The following is an 18,085-nucleotide window of genomic DNA, read 5'->3' as shown; positions in this document are numbered from 1 at the left end:
CAGATGGCTGTTTGGTGCCCTGAAGTCTGAGGTGTCCACACATCAAAAACTGAATACAGTCCCGCTTTGCAAGCGGCTTTCTCTCTGGGGAACATTTTTCTAAACATCCAAACCTTGCAGGTCTTTTCTGGATTTTGCAAATGCCAACATCCTGTTGATGTCGATATCATTGTAGGCAGTCTTTCTGTGGCTTGACTCGCAGATGTGTCAGTGGTATTCTGAAGGTTCATGGTTCACGTAAATAGTTTTGTTGTTGTTTATTACGATCTTAAGATGAGATTGTATGGGGCTGCCGTGAAGGATTTAGAAACCTGGGACTAATTCAGCATTTGGGTATAAACTTGAATAAAAATCTAGCTCTGTTTCATCCTTCTTGGAGAGAAAAGTTCTCTTTGCATTTAACTGAAGGAGAAGTGAGTGTTGTGATCTCTTTTGTTTTATTGTTTGTTTATGTTTTATATCCTTCTTTTATCCCTGTTCTATAAATAAGGGGCCACAGCTCTTGATAAAATATCTCTGGACATTTGTCTTGCAATCATAAAGTCGATATCCTCTTCATAATGAGTTACTGACTTTGCTACAAACACAAAACAAAACAGAGATGCATTGCAAAAGCACAGTTGTCAATTTTTAGCAGATAAGCTAAGGCCTTCAAATAGGAACCAGAGTATTTGGGAGTGGGTTTAATTTGCCTTGGGTAGCCTGCAAGTTAAGGATTCTTTATTTCTTACACAAAGCTGTTTTTAAGAACCCTGAATATACATGAAAAAGATGCTGGTCCCAGTTGGTTTCATATATATATTGGGACCATGGGAATTGGAAGATATGGCTTGCCAAGCAGCAACTAAACCGAGGGTAAATGAGAGTACAGTTAAAAAAAAAAAAGACCAATTTAAGTTTTAATACTTTAAGTTCATAATTTGAGCCCAGAAATATTAACATCTAGAAATCCTAAGAATTTTAATTAAAAAAAAAAAGACAATCCTTCTTCATACACAAAAAATTACAATTCCTCCTGGGAAAAACTGCTTACACAAAGTGTACATACATGAAATACCAGAAGTTTGAAAGATTTGGGGAATACAAAAATATGGAACCTCAAGACCCTTTTTGGTGAGTTTTAGCCTTGAAACCCTCTTTTCAAAGGAAATATGATTCAGAGCCTTACTACATGAGATAGCTCCTAGGACACAAAATTGGGGTTCCCTAACTGTAGTGTGATTTACCTGCCATTGATCTTGCCAACCCACCCCATAGAAGACATTGGGCTTTTATTGAGATCCTTTAGTAATATTTGTTTCAAGACATTATATATATTGTGTTTCTTAAACAAATGATTTAGAGCATTAAAGATCATGGGCCCAAAGAAGCACTTGTATTTGTTTTTCATGAAAATTCTCCTTCACCACCAGGCTGCTTTGAATGAGAGTAGTTCCCATAAACTAGACTAAAGTGAGTTTCCAACTTGTAAATGAAGGCAACCAGGGAGCAAGGCTAGGGATGGGAATTGTCTTTCCTGTGACTCAGACTACTCAGAGATTCTCTGTGTTTGCATCACACACAATTCCAAATGGCTGTTTGAAAGTGGGCATATATCTTCACATGTTGTTGTTCACTTGCCAAATCATGTTCAACTCCATGACACAGTAGACTCCAGCACACCAGGCTTTCATGTCCATCACTAACTCCTGGAGCTTGCTCAAACTAACGTCCATCGAGTCAGTGGTGCCATCCAACCATCTCATCCTCTGTCATCTCCTTCTCCTCCTGCCTTCAATCTTTTCCAGCATCAGGGTCTTTTCCAATGAGTCAGTTCTCATCAGTAGTCAAAGTATTGGGGCTTCAACATCAGTCCTTCCAATGAATATTCAGGACTGATTTCCTTTAGGATTGATTGGTTTGATCTCCTTGCAGTCCAAGAGACTCTCAAGAGTCTTCTCCAACTCCACAGTTCAAAAGCATCAATTTTTTGGTGCTGAGCTTTCTTTATGGTCCAACTCTCACATCTATACATGACTACTGAAAAAAACCATAGCTTTAACTAGACAGAGCTTTCTTGGTAATGTCTCTGCTTTTTAATATGCTGTCAAGGTTAGTCATAGCTTTTCTTCCAGGAAGCAAACATCTTTTAATTTCATGGCTGCAGTCACCATCTACAGTGATTTTGGAGCCTAAGAAAATAAAGTGCATCACTGTTTCCATTGTTTCCCCATCTATTTGCCATGAAATGATGGGACCAAATGCCGAGATCTTTGTTTTTTGAATGTTGAGTTTTAAGCCAGCTTTTTCACTCTCCTCTTTCACTTTCAACAAGAGGTTCTTTAGTTGCTCTTCAATTTCTGCCATAAGGGTGGTGTCATCTGCATGTCTGAGGATGTTGATATTTCTCTTGGCAATCCAGCTTGTGTTTCATCCAGCCCAGCATTTCGCATGATGTACTCTGCATATACGTTAAGTAAGCAGGGTGACAATATACAGCCTTAACATACTTCTTTCCCAGTTTGCAACCAGTCCATTTTTCCATGTCTGGTCCTCACTGTTGCTTCTTGATCTGCGTACAGATTTCTCAGGAGGCAGGTCAGGTGGTCTGGTATTCCCACCTCTTGAAGAATTTTCTGGTTTGTTGTGATCTACACAGTCAAAGGCTTTGATGTAGTCAATGAAGCAGAAGTGGATGTTTTTGTGGAATTCTCTTGCTTTTTCTATGACCCAACAGATGTTGGCAATTTGATCTCTGGTTATTCTGCCTTTTCTAAATCCAGCTTGAACATATGGAAGTTCTCAGTTCAAGTATTGTTGAAGCCTAGCTTGGAGAATTTTGAGCATTACTTTGCCAGCGTGTGAGATGAGTACAATCATGCGGTAGTTTGATCATTCTTTGTCATTGCCTTTCTTTGAAAATGGAGTGAAAACTGTCCTTTTCCATTCCTGTGGCCACTGCTGAGTTTTACAAATTTGCTGGCATATTGAGTGCAGCACTTTCATAGCATCATCTTTTATAATTTGAAATAACTCAGCTGGAATTCCATCACCTCCACTAAATTTGTTCGTAGTGATGCTTCCTAAGGTCCACTTGACTTCTCACTCCAGGATGCCTGACTCTAGCTGAGTGATCACACCAACGTGACTATCTGGGACATTAAACTCTTTTTTGTATTGTTCTTCTGTGTATACTTGACACCTCTTCTTAATATCCTCTGCTCCTGTTAGGTTCATACCATTTCTGTCCTTTATTGTGCCCATCTTTGTATGAAATTTTCCCTTGGTATCTCTAATTTTCTTGAAGATATCTCTAGTCTTTCCCATTCTATTGTTTTCCTCTATTTCTTTGCATTGGTCACATAGGAAGGTTTTCTTATTTAGAGGAAAAGGTATACTAAATTAGCAATCAAAGGAAATATAATACAGTATAGATTGGAGTGTAGACTAGAAGTTAAATGTTTCCGTATTCAGTACACAGAGAAAGCAATGAGTTCAAGTACTATTATATTAACTTAATTATCATCATAAGCATCAGAGTAGCTTCTGGGTCCTCTTTATTTAATTCATGGTGTTGTATATTCCAGTGAGAAATAATTTATCAATTATTTTGGTAAAATTTTTGAGTGTGATATTAAGTTTTTGTATCACATGAATGAAGTGTGTGTCATAAAATCTCCTTTAATTGCTCTACACAGTGCTTTGTAGTATAGAAGTCTTTTATTACAAGTCTTTTATTACATTTATTCCCTAAGTATTTTATCTTATTATAAAGTCTTTATATTTGATTTTCCAATTGTGTGATGCTCGTACATAAAACACAATTGATTTTTGTATATTCACTTGTATCCTGTGACTTTGCTAAATTTTGTATTGTTTTGTAAAATACCTTTCGATCTTCTGTTTGGAACATTATGTTGTCTGTGAATACAGACAATTTTCACCTCTTCCTATTTGATAAAAGTGGAAAAGAAATGGAAGCAGTGACAGATTTTATTTTCTTGGACTCTGAAATTACTGAGGACGGTGACCGCAACCATGACATTAAAAGATGCTTGCTCCTTAGAAAGAAAGCTGTGATGAACCTAGACAGCGTATCAAAAAGCAGAGACATCATATTCCAACAAATGTCCATACAGTCGGAGCTATGTTTTTTCCAGTAGTCTTTTATAGATGTGAGAGTTGGACCATAAAGAAGGTTGAGTGCTGAAGAATTGATGCTTTCTAATTGTGGTGCTAGAGAAGACTCTTGAGAGTCCCTTGGGCAACAATGAGATCAAAGCAGTCAATCCTAAAGGAAATCAATGCTAAATATTCACTGGAAGGACTGTTGCTGAAGCTCCAGTACTTTGGCCACCTGATGCAAAGAGCCAGCTCATTGGGAAGGACCCTGATGCTGGGAAAGATTGAAAGCCAAAGGAGAAGGGGGCAACAGAGCATGAGATGGTTAAATAGTATCACCAAATCAATGGACGGAATTTGAGCAAACTCCAGTAGACAATGGAGGACAGAGGAGCCTGGCGTGCTATAGTCCATGGTTTGCAAAGAGTGAGACACTCCTTAGCGACTGAATAGCAAAACCAAATTTGATAATTGTATCTTTAATTTCTTTTTCTTACTTTGTCAAACAGGTAGAGTTATGCCATCTTTGAACTTCAAGAAATGAAATAAACTAGCTGTATATTCATCTACATGATGAATTTCATCTAGATGAATTTCATCTACATTTCTTCTTTCACCCATTATTGTCGTGTTGAAGTCTTGATTATTCCTTCTTAGTACTTTATGATATTTTAATGTGTAACTGTGTTCAGGTTTATCCATTCTACTGTTATTGGGTGTGTGCATTTTCAGTTTAATGGTGTTATGAGTAGTCTTTCTATGAACAATCTAGTACAATGTCTTTCAGTGAACATGTATATATATATACATTTCTGTTGGGTTTATACCTCAGAGTAGACTTACTGAGTCATGGACTACAAATGTAATCTTCTCCATTCTCTTGGGCTCATGAGTTCTTACCAAGTGTTTAATTTTCTTATTAAGCCAGAAATTGTCACAGTCTTCTCTTTCAATTCTCTGCTCCTGCTCGTCTGGACTTGGATCAGAAAACACGTGTAGGCTGTTTGCCTGGCTAACCTCAAAAAGGGGCACATGACCCCATCTCTTTCTGGCTTCTTCCCACCTACTTCATTGTCCGTCTCATAGATTATAAGCACAGGTCCTGCCCACAAAACTTTATCCCTCAAAAGTCTCCCGATTCTAGTTTTCCTCCTTCTAGTTTGTGTCTTTAGGTGTTTATTCAGAGAGAGAAATATTCCTACTACAAAGTCAGTCTACTTTATGTGAACGTGTAAGTGTTAGTTGCTCAGCTGTGTCCGATTCTTTTGTGATCCCATGGACTATATCCTGCCAGGCTCCTCTGTCTATGAATTCTACAGGCAAGAAAACTGGAGTGGGTAGCGATTCCCTTCTGCAGGGGATCGTCCCAACCCAGGTATTGAACCTGGGTCTCCCACATTGTAGGCAGATTCTTTACCATCTGAGCCACTAGGGAAGCCCATAACCAACCTAAAGCGCATGCCTTCTTGACAGTCTTGAGCATTTCAAATACATAAATGGTTAGAGAGGGAGAAATCCTCACCCTGATCTGGGATTCAGGTTGCTTCCTCGCTGTTTGCGTGTAGCTGATCCTGGGTAGAGGCAAAGCAGAGGACTGAAATAGCTTTCAAATTGAAGGCAGAGGATTTCAGGGAAGATCCTTGCTAGAACTAAGACTTGAAAATTACTGGAAGAGTTCATTACCTCTACTTCATCTATCACCTTTTTAAGAATAATTGAAAAGCTGGCCAAAATGAAGATATCTGTCACCTTACAAAAGTGTTTTTAAAATTTTGGTGACTATTAGATTTTTTTATAAGTGAAATCAGAATTCCAATTATAAAGGATACAAAGCTCTTAGAAACAGTTCCCTGTTGTGAATTAAAAAATACTTAAATAATCTGATTTTCAATTTCACATTTTCATATTTCCTAGATCCTGAAAAATGATATGCAGAATTTTTAAGTAGGTTTTGAACTAAGGAAAACCTAAAATTTGGCTGTGATATCACTATTTACCAGCTGGGGGCTTCATATATTATTTAGCCTCTTAGCCTCATTTCTATATGTATGAAATGGAGATAATAAAGCCTATTAATATTATAGAGTTGTTGTCAGTCTCATATGAAATCAGGTAAAATGGCTAGCACTGTTCCTGCTATGTATCAAGCCTGCAAAGGATTTTCTGTTTTTATTTCAAGAATGATACCAGGTTACATTTTGTTTGCTTTTCAAATTCAATTATCTACATAGGGCAACAAAAGAAATAAAAATAATTAAAACTATTTTTGAGCAAAGTCAATAAAGAAAGGAAAACTGAAATATTTTAGCCATGGAGAATTTATAAGTGATACATGTTCATGAACTTAAAGGGAAGCTTTGAGTTGGCATATAGCATTTATTTGGCTATTACAAAAATCCAAGGCAAAGTATCTCTTTCATGACACGCAGTGAAAACAATGCACTCGTGACCCATCACTTTAAATATTTATAGAAAGTTTAGTGGAGGAAGTGAGCTAAACCAAGGAGGGGGTTTTCCTGGAGACGGCAAAAGGATGTTTCGAAGCTATGCCAGTGTCCCTCTGCCCTGAGAAGGATGGTCAGCTAATCATGTGCATTTGCTTCTCCAGGGAGAAGTTGGCTGTGGCCCGACTGCAGAGAGAAGTTGCCCAGAGAAGAAGTGAGGGGGCCATGGTAAGTCCTGGCTGGTCTGTCCCAATTCCCAACCTCCCTTCCGAAGGTCTTTGGCTTGAAAGGCATTTTGTCTTATTAAGGATTTCAAAGGAAAATATTTGCTTGCAGCAAACTGAATGCTACATTGGTAAATAATATGTTTATAATACAGTTTAAACAGATCTGCCATTTGCTGAGGGAGCAGGAAATATTAATTGGGAAAAATAACTCTTTGAGGGCTTTAAGGAGGATGTTAAAATGTTCAAAAGGTTGTCGACTTTATTTCCTGAAGGTCTATTAGATGCCTAGGCTTCCAGCTGGGAGCACAGTGCCCCTAAAGGAGCAATCTCAGATTCTCAGATAAGTAGAGTACAGTTTAATTCAAGCCTCTCAGTTCTACAAACCTGAAAAAAAAAAAAAAAAGAAACACAACCTCAGAAACAAAACAAAAGAACACTCAGATGTTTGCTAATGTAATTGTCTTTTACCCTCTTCTTTCTCTGAACTCTGCGGTGTATTTCTCCCTGTCCATTTCAGTATGTGCTATTTAGGAAACTGACGTTTCCTTGTGTTTTGAATTGTATTAAGAATCAATATAGCTGTTTTGGTCCAGGCAACTTCATTTTATAGACTTTCTTTGCCAAAGTATCTGCCTGTGTGCCCTCTAAAATCAGAGACAACTGTCGGGGGACCTGGAAAATGGACTTGTGTGGATTAACTGCTGCTGTTACCTCTGAGAAGAGAAATCTGACACCAGATTTTTTTTTTTCCCCTACTGATAACAAAACAGTGGCATGTGTTCAATTTCTCAGCCAATGCTTTTTTTAAAAAAGAGAAGCCACACATTTTCAAACCCTGAAAGCTGCTTCCAGTTTATTTCATGAGAGTTAATTGGCAATTCATTTGATGAAAAGAGTAAGAAACTTGTAAAATAAGCTGGCCTTGAACTTCTCTCCAGAGGGCAGGCAAAGGTCTGGAATAAGAGGCTGAATGTTCAGTGGGTTCTGGAAGTTTTGGTGGCCCTTGAACATACTGAAATACTTAAGGAGGTGATCATGTTGCTTGCTCTGCTAGTGATCTCAAGGCAAAGAAAATCTTGACTGTTCAAACAATATGATCTCTGAACAATGATAACAGGAATAAGTTGGAGAAAATGAAAGTTTAGTTACATGGTGAATTGAAAATGTTCAATCTGGACTTACGCTGCATTGGACAATGTTTCTCAGCTAGCTCATTCTGTATTAGTTCCATCTTTGTTCAGGCTGGCTCCTGTTCAGCACTTATTCAGCTATGTTCAAAGTGAAGGTGAAGCAGTGACAGCTTTTCTAGGCCTGTTTCTTCATCTTTAAAATGAGGAGGTTGGGATTGTACGATTCCATTAGCTTAGTGAATCATGTGAATGAGCATTTGCTCATGTGAAGTTTTTATAATGAGAAGGTTTTTCTGGTATATTATTTAAGCTCATAAGATCAGACCCCTAAAGAATTTATCTTTCTGAATGTGACAGTGAATGAACCTGGGTTGAAATCATCTCAGATAACTGTCTAGTTTTTTTGTAAAACGAAGCCCCCTTTTAAAACATTACAGAGGTTATTGTTCAGTGTAGGAAATACCCAGAGAATCAGTTCAGTTCAGTCACTCAGTCGTGTCTGACTTTTTGCGACCCCATGGACTGCAGCATGCCACGCTTCCCTGTCTGTCACCAACTCCTGGAGCTTACTCAGACTCATGTCCATCGAGTCGGTGATGCCATTCAACCATCTCATCCTCTGTCATCCCCTTCTTCTCCCACCTTCAGTCTTTCCTAGTATCAGGGTCTTTTCCAGTGAGTCAGTTCTTCACATCAGGTGGCCAAAGTATTGGCACTTCAGCATCAGTCCATCCAATGAATATTCAGGGTTGATTTCCTTTATGATTGACTGGTTTGATCTCCCTGCAGTCCGAGGGACTCTCAAGAGTCTTCTCCAACATCACAGTTCAAAAGCATCAATTCTTTGGTGCTCAACTTTCTTTATAGTCCAACTCTCACATCCATACATGACTACTGGAAAAATCATAGCTTTGACTAGACGGGCCTTTGTTGCCACAGTAATGTCTCTGCTTTTTAATATGCTGTCTAGATTGGTCATAGCTTTTCTTCCAAGGAGCGTCTTTTAATTGCAAGGCTTCAGTCACCATCTGCAGTGGTTTTGGAGCCCAACAAATAAAAGATCACTCTGGTTGCTCAAAAGGCAACTTTGGAGAGGTTACCTGTGATTTATTACTCTTATTTAAATAATATTATTGAAAAATCACATTTATGTATTGATAGATGTAGCCAATAAGTTATGGAGCACCTAACCCTTATCCTACCCAGCTCTATTATAGGCACTGGGGAAGTATTGGTGGGAAAACAAGCAATCAGGCACATATCTGAGAACATACGTTCTAGTGGTTGGAGAACAGCAGTTTGATGGAATTACTGATAGATGGTGGAAGCAGCTATGGAGAACCAACATCAGGGTAGAGGAAAGTAGCATGCCAGAGGATCAGTGTGAGTGTTTACTGTATCACTGAAAAGTTAGCATGTGAGCGACATTTGAGGAGGAAAAGGAGTGAACCATGATGGTATCTGCTGGGTGAGAATGTTCCTGTTGGGGAGGTGAGCAAGCACAAAGGCCCGGGTTGCCTGAGGAGCAGCATGCAGGAGCAGGGTGGCCAGAGGGCAGTGAGGGAGAGGCTGGTGGTGGGACAGGCGTCAGGGTGGCCAGAGGGCAGTGAGGGAGGGGCTGGTGGTGGGACAGGCGTCAGGGTGGCCAGAGGGCAGTGAGGGAGGGGCTGGTGGTGGGACAGGCGTCAGGGTGGCCAGAGGGCAGTGAGGGAGGGGCTGGTGGTGGGACAGGCGTCAGGGTGGCCAGAGGGCAGTGAGGGAGGGGCTGGTGGTGGGACAGGCGTCAGGGTGGCCAGAGGGCAGTGAGGGAGGGGCTGGTGGTAGGACAGGCATCATCAGAGAAGTGATGGAGGCACTCAGGTACATCCTGAGCGTTCCCAGATCCCCGGCTCATGCCCTGAGTGATGGGACCCGTTGGCAGGCTTTGAGTGAGTGCCGTTATCCAATCTGACTTGCTACTATTCATGTGATATTTCCTCCATTCCATAGTTTATCACGTCTCAATGCTTTAGAGACACCTAAGCCCTGGTTTTTATTAATGTTCTTTATTTTTCTTTTTCTCAGTATTTTCCCCCCTCTCCTTACCTAGTCAACCCCCTCTGAGTTTTCGGCTTAATTATATGCTTCAGCTTTTCTGCTCCTAGGATTCATTTATTTCTGAAGTCCTGATTCTCTCAGTATCTGACAGCTCCTAAAACGAGGCCGTTCTATTAATCCTCTAAATTTAATTCTTACTGTTACAAGTCCAGAACTTTTGTCATGTCTATTGCAGAAATGAAGACAGTTCATTACAGCCAGATCACCTTACGTTTTTAAGGAATAATACTTATAGTATTCTGTGTTTTATCACATGAAAGGAAGAATGTTATGAAAAAAGTTACATAAGTTGTACTTTCCAAAAAATGGATAATCGAGGCTGATCATTATTTTTAAAATCATCAGTGAACCTCTACTAATCAAAGCAAACCTGTGAACTTGTTATAATGTAAAACATGCCTTTTAAAAAATTTTGACTATGCAATAAGTCTTTTTCCTTATGAGTTTTAAGGTAGTAACGGAGGCATCATTTTTGAGAGCTTGCTTTTGTTTTTTTTAACACACTATTTCGGAATAATTTTAGACTTCCGTGATGTTGCACACCTACAGACCCTTCAGCCAGCTTTCTAGTGTTAATACTTACATGACTATAGGATAATGATCAAAACTGAGACATTAACACTGACATGTTACTACTAAGTTCCAGATTCTATTGGAATTTTACCAGTTTTTCCAATAATGTCCCCTTTCTGATTTAGGATTCATTTCAAGGTATTGCATTGCATGTAGAAAGATTTCTTTCTGATGGCTGATTGACACATATGTGGAAATCAGAGGAATATGAACATGGGAATAAGGCAGGTGTGGATCCAAAGTACAGTTCCACCAGTAGTTAGCTATGTAACTTGGACACATTTCTTTATGGGTTTTTAAGAATTCTGTCTGTGCTTTTGTTCTGTTAACTCAGGCCTTTATTAGGCAAAGCTATCTTTCAGCATATTAGATATTTCCTGTTTGATTCTTTGTTCTCTGCATATTGGATGCTTCCTGTTTGTTTCTTTGTTCTTTATTCATTCTTCCATAAAATAACTATTGCCATTGTTTCAATACCTACCTTTCATTATTTTTTCACAAACTGCTATAAGGTCATGTTCCTCTTTATTCTGGGAAGTTGTGTTTCAGCCTGTGTTCCCTATCTCTGTCTCAATTTACTGCCAGATCCATTCTGTCTGAAAGACTTTGATGTCATCTTAAATGTTGTTATATGTAAGAAAGCTCTTTCCATTCCAAGAGTTTAAAAATATTCATCCCATTCTCTTCTTGAATGTACATAGTTTTTATTTTTCTGTATGTAAATCTTTGCATATTCTAGGTGGAATTACATTGTTGTGAGGTAGGGATCAAAATGAGTGTTTTTCCAAATTAATTGTTCAGTAAATGATGTTGGGAAATTAAGCAGTATCTAACTTTTGCTATCATATTTATTATTTTCCAAATCCAGTCTCTATCAATCTGCATCAATTACTCGACTGCTTATTTTTTCTATTAACCTTAGTCTAGTCTTCAATTCAGTTGCTCAGATGTGTCCGACTCTTTGTGACCCCATCAACTGCAGCATGCCAGGCCTCCTTGTCCATCTCCAGCTCCTGGAGTTTACTCAAACTCATGTCCACTGAGTCGGTGATACCATCCAACCATCTCATCCTCTGTCATCCCCTTCTTCTCCCACCTTCAATCTTTCCCAGCATCAGGGTCTTTTCCAATGAGTCAGTTCTTTGCATCAGGTGGCCAAAGTATTGGAGTTTCAGCTTCAGTATCAGTCCTTCCAGTGAATATTCAGGACTGATTTCCTTTAGGATGGACTGCTTGGATCTTCTCGCAGTCCACGGGACTCTCAAGAATCTTCTGCAACACCACAATTCAAAAGCATCAATTCTTCGGCGCTCAGCTTTCTTTATAGTCCAACTCTCACATCCATACATAACTACTGGAAAAACCATAGCCTTGACTAGATGGACCTTACACTAGCCTAAATTTTTTTTTCTAAATTGTTTTAATTACTAGAAATTTGTAGTCTAATATTTTATAGGCTGAGTTGTTTCTGATTACTTTTCTTCTCCAAGTTTATAAAAGATAATTTCATTTATTGAATAACAATTAGGATTCATGGGTTAAAAATATGTGTTTGGATTTTTTAAAAAATAGCAAAATTGTTTGTATACATGCTTATGACTAAACAGTATCTTAAAGACTGTTTCAAAATGACATGAAAAAAGCTTAATATGTTCATTTTTCTACATTTACATTAAAAAGTTTTAAAAGAATACCACTTCTACCAATGAGTTTGTTTTTTATTAATATCTGTAGAACACTAATATTCTACCAAATATAATTTTTAAAATGCTTGGGTTAGTTATGCAAAGTTATCAACACTGTATGGCTCCTTTTCATCCCATTGAGTAGTTTCTAATTTGAGGAAAAGAAAAATACCCATTTTTGATTACTCATTTCAAGACACTAAGGAAACATTGTATCCCCATTTACCCTGTTGCTCATTGGTCTTTTTCTTTCATCTAGATGGATATTCAAACACTGACTGGGTGTCCATTGGGTACCATCAGCTGAATTTGAAACCATATCCCCTTGTTTTTTGCATAATTAACATCTAAGGAATAACTATCAGTGATTAGGATATTTTCAGTCATCTCAGGAATTTGAGAAAAAAAGAAAGTTGGAGGAGATAGGGAGGTCAGAATCCTTGGCCCCTCTGTGGCATCCTTGCTGGAGGATGAGGCAAATTTAAGTCAGCAGAAACCTTCACCAGATCTTATTCATTCAGTGCCACAGTATGAGTCACTAGCTGTGGTGCTGATACTGGAGTTGGCTGAATTCACTGATACAAAAACACATAAAAGAAACTTCATGCCTGTGGATCCACAGTTTCTAGGGGGTCTTTGTTTATAGATAAATAAAGGGATCTGCAAGGATCTCTTTTTCAAATATCTACATGGTTTTTGAGAACTTTGGTCCCAGTCTTATTTTTAACTTGTCGATTCCCTGCCCTCTACAGTGCATGAGTTTACGTTGCCTCTTAGTTATTCACAGGAAGCAGAAATCACAGTGTTAAATAGCTGTCACTTAAACAAGAAGAGATCACTTCTTTAAAAAAATTTTTTTTTTCTTTTATATTGGAGTATAGCTGATTAACAATGTTGTGATAGTTACAGGTGGATAGCAAAGGGACTCAGATGTGCATATACATGTATCCATCCCCCTCCCCCCGCCGCCCAAATCTCCTCCCATCCAGGCTGCCACATAACATTGAGCAGGGAAGAGATAATTTCTTTTCATTTAAGAGACATGTAAAAATAGGAACATCGCACACAACCCAGGTGACAGAGCCTTGGTGACTGGCCAGCACTCTGACCACTGTGTCTTGCATCTTTTCATGCCTGCCCAGCTGTATAATCTGGCTTCTGATAGACAAGAGGGCCGCCAAGAGTTTGGAAACCCAGGAGGAAGCGGTCGTGGAGCTGTAGTACTAAACATGTCAATTCCTGCTGCTACATTTCTTGGGGTCAAGTGTTTGGTTTTGGTAGAATTAGAAGACTGCTGTTCACAACACAGTGGATAGTACAACTGATTTTCTAACTGCTAGTAGTCAGATAGCAGTGGGTGTCCCTGATAGCTCAGTTGGTAAAGAATCCGCCTGCAAAGCAGGAGACCCTGGTTTGATTCCTGGGTCAGGGCAATCTGCTGGAGAAGGGATTGGCTACCACTCCAGTATTCTTGGGCTTCCCTGGTGGCTCAGCTGGTGAAGAATCTGCCTGCAATGTGGAAGGCCTGGGTTTGATCCCTGGGTTGGGAATATACCCTGGAGACGGGAAAGGCTACCTACTCCAGTATTCTGGCCTGGGAATTCCATGGACTATAGTCCATGGGGTCACAAAGAGTCGGAAACAACTGAGCAACTTTCACTTTCACTTCGGTAGTCAAACAAGAGGGGTTAGGATTATAGGGTGAATTAACTTTCCTGTGTTTCTTTCTTTTTTTTTATACAAAACTGACATACATCATTGTATTAGTTTGAGGTATACACCATAATGTTTCAATATATGAATTTACCGCTTTCCCCTGCTGTCTGAAAGTAGATAATTCCTGTGAAATCTCTGGTAAGCTGAATGGTGTAAAACTCGAAGCAATTACCTTTTTCATAATAGTGAAAGTCCTCTATGAATTTCTTTGTGGTTGGCAAAAACAGTATAAATATAGGTCTTTCATAAAAGTGAAGGCATGCAAAGTAAACTTTCAAAAAGTGGTTTCTACCTATATATTGCAGTATGATCACCTCAATAAGTCTAGTTAATATTCATCATTACACAGTTACAAATTGTTTTTCTTGTGATGAAAACTTTTAAGGTATACTCTCATAGCAAGTATAAAATAAAATACTATTAACTATAGTTGGCATGCAGCCTGTTACATCTTCAGGACTCATTCTAGAACTGGAGGTTTGTACCTTTTGGCCTCCTTTACCCATTTGCCTACCCCTTCCCATCACCTTGCTTCTATTTTTGTATCTACGAGGTTTGCTTATTTGTTCTTTAGGATTCTACACATTTGTGTGGTATGTGTCTTTCTCTGTCTTATTTCACTTAGTATAATGCCCTCAGAGTCCATCCACATTGTTGTAAATGGCAACATTTCCTTCTTTTTATGACCAAATAGTATTCCATTATATGTATTATATACCACATTCTCTTTACCCATTCATCCATCAAAGGACACTTAGGTTGTTTACATGCCTTAGTTATTGTAAATAATGTGGAAATGAGCATGGTGGTACACTTGTCTTTTAAAAATAGTGATTTTATTTCCTTTGGATACCCAGAAATGGAATTCCTGGTTGATATGGTAGTTCTATTTTTAATTTTTTAAGAAACCTTCATATTATTTTTCACAGAGGCTTTACCAATTTACACCCATCAACAGTACACAAGCTCTCCCTTTTCTCCACATCCTAGCCAAAATGTGTTTCTTGTTTTTTCATTAATAGTCATTCTGACAGGTGTGAGATGATATCTCATTGTGATTTTGATTTGCATTTGCCTGGTCATTAGTTATGTTGGGTACCTCTTCATGTACCCATTTCCCATCTGTATGTCCTCTTTGGAAAAATGTCTATAGGCATACCTTGGAGATATTGCTGGTTTGGTTCTGGACCATTGCAATAAAGCAAATATCACAATAAAGTGAATCACATGAATTTTTGATTTCCCAGGCATCTAAAAGTTACGTTTACACTGCACTGTAGTCTGTTAAGTATGCATTAGCATTATGTATAAAAAAATTACATGCCTTAATTAAAAATACATTATTACTAAAAATTTTTACCATAATTTGATAACACAGAATTTCCACAGACCTTCTGTTTGTAAAAATCACAAGCGAGAAGCACTATAAAGTAAGCACATAAAGCAAGACGTGCCTGTATTCAGACCCTCTGCCTGTTTCTGAACTGGATTGTTCATTTTGCTACTGATACATATGACTTGTTTATGTATTTTGGATATTAACCCCTTAACATATATGACTGCAAATGTTTTCTTCCATTTAGTAGGTTGCCTTTTAACTCTGTTGATGGTTTCCTTTGCTGTGCAGAAGCTGTTTAGTTTGATATAGTCCCCTTTGTTTATTTTTGCCTTCATTATCTTTGCTTTCAGTGTCAAATCCAAAAAACTCATTGCCAGGACTGATCTCAAGACACTTACTGTCTGTGTTTTCTTCTAAGAGTTTTCTGGTTTCGGGTCTGTGTTCAAGTCTTTAATCCATTTTTGAGTTAATTTTTGTGGATACAGTAAGATAGTGGTCCAGTTTCATCTTTTTGCATATGGCTGTCCAGTTTCCCCAGCACCATTTATTGAAGAAACTGTTTTCTCCTCGTTGTATTTTCTTGACTCCTTCACCATAAATTAAGTGACCATACATGTGTGACTATATTTCTATGCTTTCTATTCTGTTCCATTGAACTATGTATCTGTTTTTATGGCAGTACCATACCTTTTTGCTTACTCTAGTTTTGTAATATAGTTTGAAATCAGGGAACATAATGTATACAGTTTTGTTCTTTTTTCTCAAGATTCCTTTGGCTATTCAGTTTAGTGTGTGTGTGGTTTCATATGTGTTTCAGGATTGTTCTATTTCTGTGAAAAATGCCATTGAAATTTTGATGGAAATTGCATTGAATGTGTAGATTGCTTTGGGTGGTATGTACATTTAAAAACTGTCAATTCTTCCAAGCCATGAGCACAGAATATATTTCCATTTATTTGTGTCTTCAATTTCTTTTTTTTTTTTAATTAGTTGGAGGCTAATTACTTCACAACATTGCAGTAGGTTTTGTCATACATTGACATGAATCAGCCATGGAGTTACATGTGTTCCCCATCCCGATCCCCCCTCCCACCTCCCTCTCCACCAAGTTCATCTGGGTCTTCCCAGTGCACAAGGCCCGAGCACTTGTCTCATGCATCCCACCTGGGCTGGTGATCTGTTTCACTATAGATAATATACATGCTGTTCTTTCGAAACATCCCACCCTCACCTTCTCCCACAGAGTTCAAAAGTCTGTTCTGTACTTCTGTGTCTCTTTTTCTGTTTTGCATATAGGGTTATCATTACCATCTTTCTTTCTTTCATCAGTATCTTAGAGTTAAATTTGGTTAAATATGTTCCTAGCTATTTTATTGGTTTAATTTGTTCCTAGGTATTTTACTCTTTTTGATGAAATTATAAATTAGATTATTTTTTAATTTATCTTTTGGATAGTTTGTTATTAGTATATAGAAATCAACTAATTTTGGAAAAACTTAGTTATAGTCTCATGGGAAGTTTTGACTTGTCTGTGTTATATATTGATGTTAGCAGCTGTCATGGCAGTTGAGTTTAAAGTGTCATCCAGGAAAAGTGTCTTGGACAATACAGCATTCACAATGTTTATCAGTGGCTGAAATATATCCATAATATATCTCTGGAAAAAGAACCAGGAAAAAGAACCTTTTTTTTTTTTTTTTCTTTTTCACAGCAGCAATTTAATAAGTTGAAAAATCAAGTAGACATGTCTTCCTAAGAGTATAGAATGGTAGGTGGCAAACTTAAGGACATGTTTCTGTATATGTGCTAAATTTTGGAAATAGGCCCTGCATATTATTATGTGCATTTATCTATTCAACTTATCCAGCAGAGAATAAAATGAAGTACTTGGCTTTCATAAAATTTATAATATAAAATACTTACTGCACCAATACATCAATGTCATACTTTTCATGATATTTGTTCACAGTTACACCAGAAATCAATAACATCCCCTCAAAACTGCATATCTCTGAAAATTTTAATAAAATATTTTAGATTATTCCCTTGAAATTTTTTTAAAGTGGAGTTGATTTACAATATTGTGTTAGTTTTAGGTATACAACAATGTGATTTAGTTATACATGTACACACACAAATATATATATACACAAATGTCTTTTCCACTTTTTAGAAAATAAATTATAAGAGAAAAACTGAATGAAAATGAAAACCCTCTATCTACACAAACTTAGGCAATATAGTTAAATCAAAAGTTATGGTGAGATGTTTACCTTTAAAGGTATATAGTAGGAAAAGATTTTAAATTAATCATTTAACTCAAGAAGTAATGAGGAATAATATACGTGAAGAGGAAGTAAATAGTGAAGTAAAAAACAGAAGCCAGTGAAGTACAAAATGAAGAAATAGCAGAAAATTTTCAGCATCACTATCCAGATATGCATAGAAATTTTAAGATAATTGTACTTCTGACCACTGTTTGATATTAAGAATTATTGTGTATATATGTATATATATATGTGTACATATATATATGTATGTAAACTTGAACTTATGGTTCTGTGTTTCAAAAGAGTTCTTATGTTTAGAGATACACATGGAAATATTTACACTTAAAATGATGTGATATCTGGGTTTACTTCAAAATAATACTGGAAGAGGGAAATAGTGGAGTTTAGATAAATTTAAATTGGCCATATTTCAGAGAAAGACATATGCTGTATAATATCCATTATACATGGTACCTAAAAAAATAAAACAAGCTGGTGAACAG

General features: G+C 37.6%; 1 protein-coding gene across 10 annotated transcripts in view; it reads left to right on the top strand.

Annotated features, from left to right (window-relative positions):
- NCKAP5 (NCK associated protein 5) overlaps window positions 1-18,085 on the top strand; it is a 1,111,865-nt gene that overhangs the window by 506,835 nt on the left and 586,945 nt on the right. For all 10 annotated transcript variants that reach the window (XR_006273101.1, XM_043487514.1, XM_043487515.1 and 7 more), the window contains one exon: window positions 6,710-6,773. Coding sequence is in view for 9 of the 10 variants with exons in the window: in XM_043487514.1 (XP_043343449.1) it covers window positions 6,710-6,773 (64 nt within the window). In the remaining variant the exon portion in view is untranslated. The remainder of the gene's footprint in view (window positions 1-6,709; window positions 6,774-18,085) is intronic.

The sequence above is a fragment of the Cervus canadensis genome, chromosome 15 (assembly GCF_019320065.1).
Source record: "Cervus canadensis isolate Bull #8, Minnesota chromosome 15, ASM1932006v1, whole genome shotgun sequence".
In the NCBI taxonomy this organism is placed as follows: domain Eukaryota; kingdom Metazoa; phylum Chordata; class Mammalia; order Artiodactyla; family Cervidae; genus Cervus; species Cervus canadensis.
This window is presented reverse-complemented; position numbering and strand designations above follow the sequence as displayed.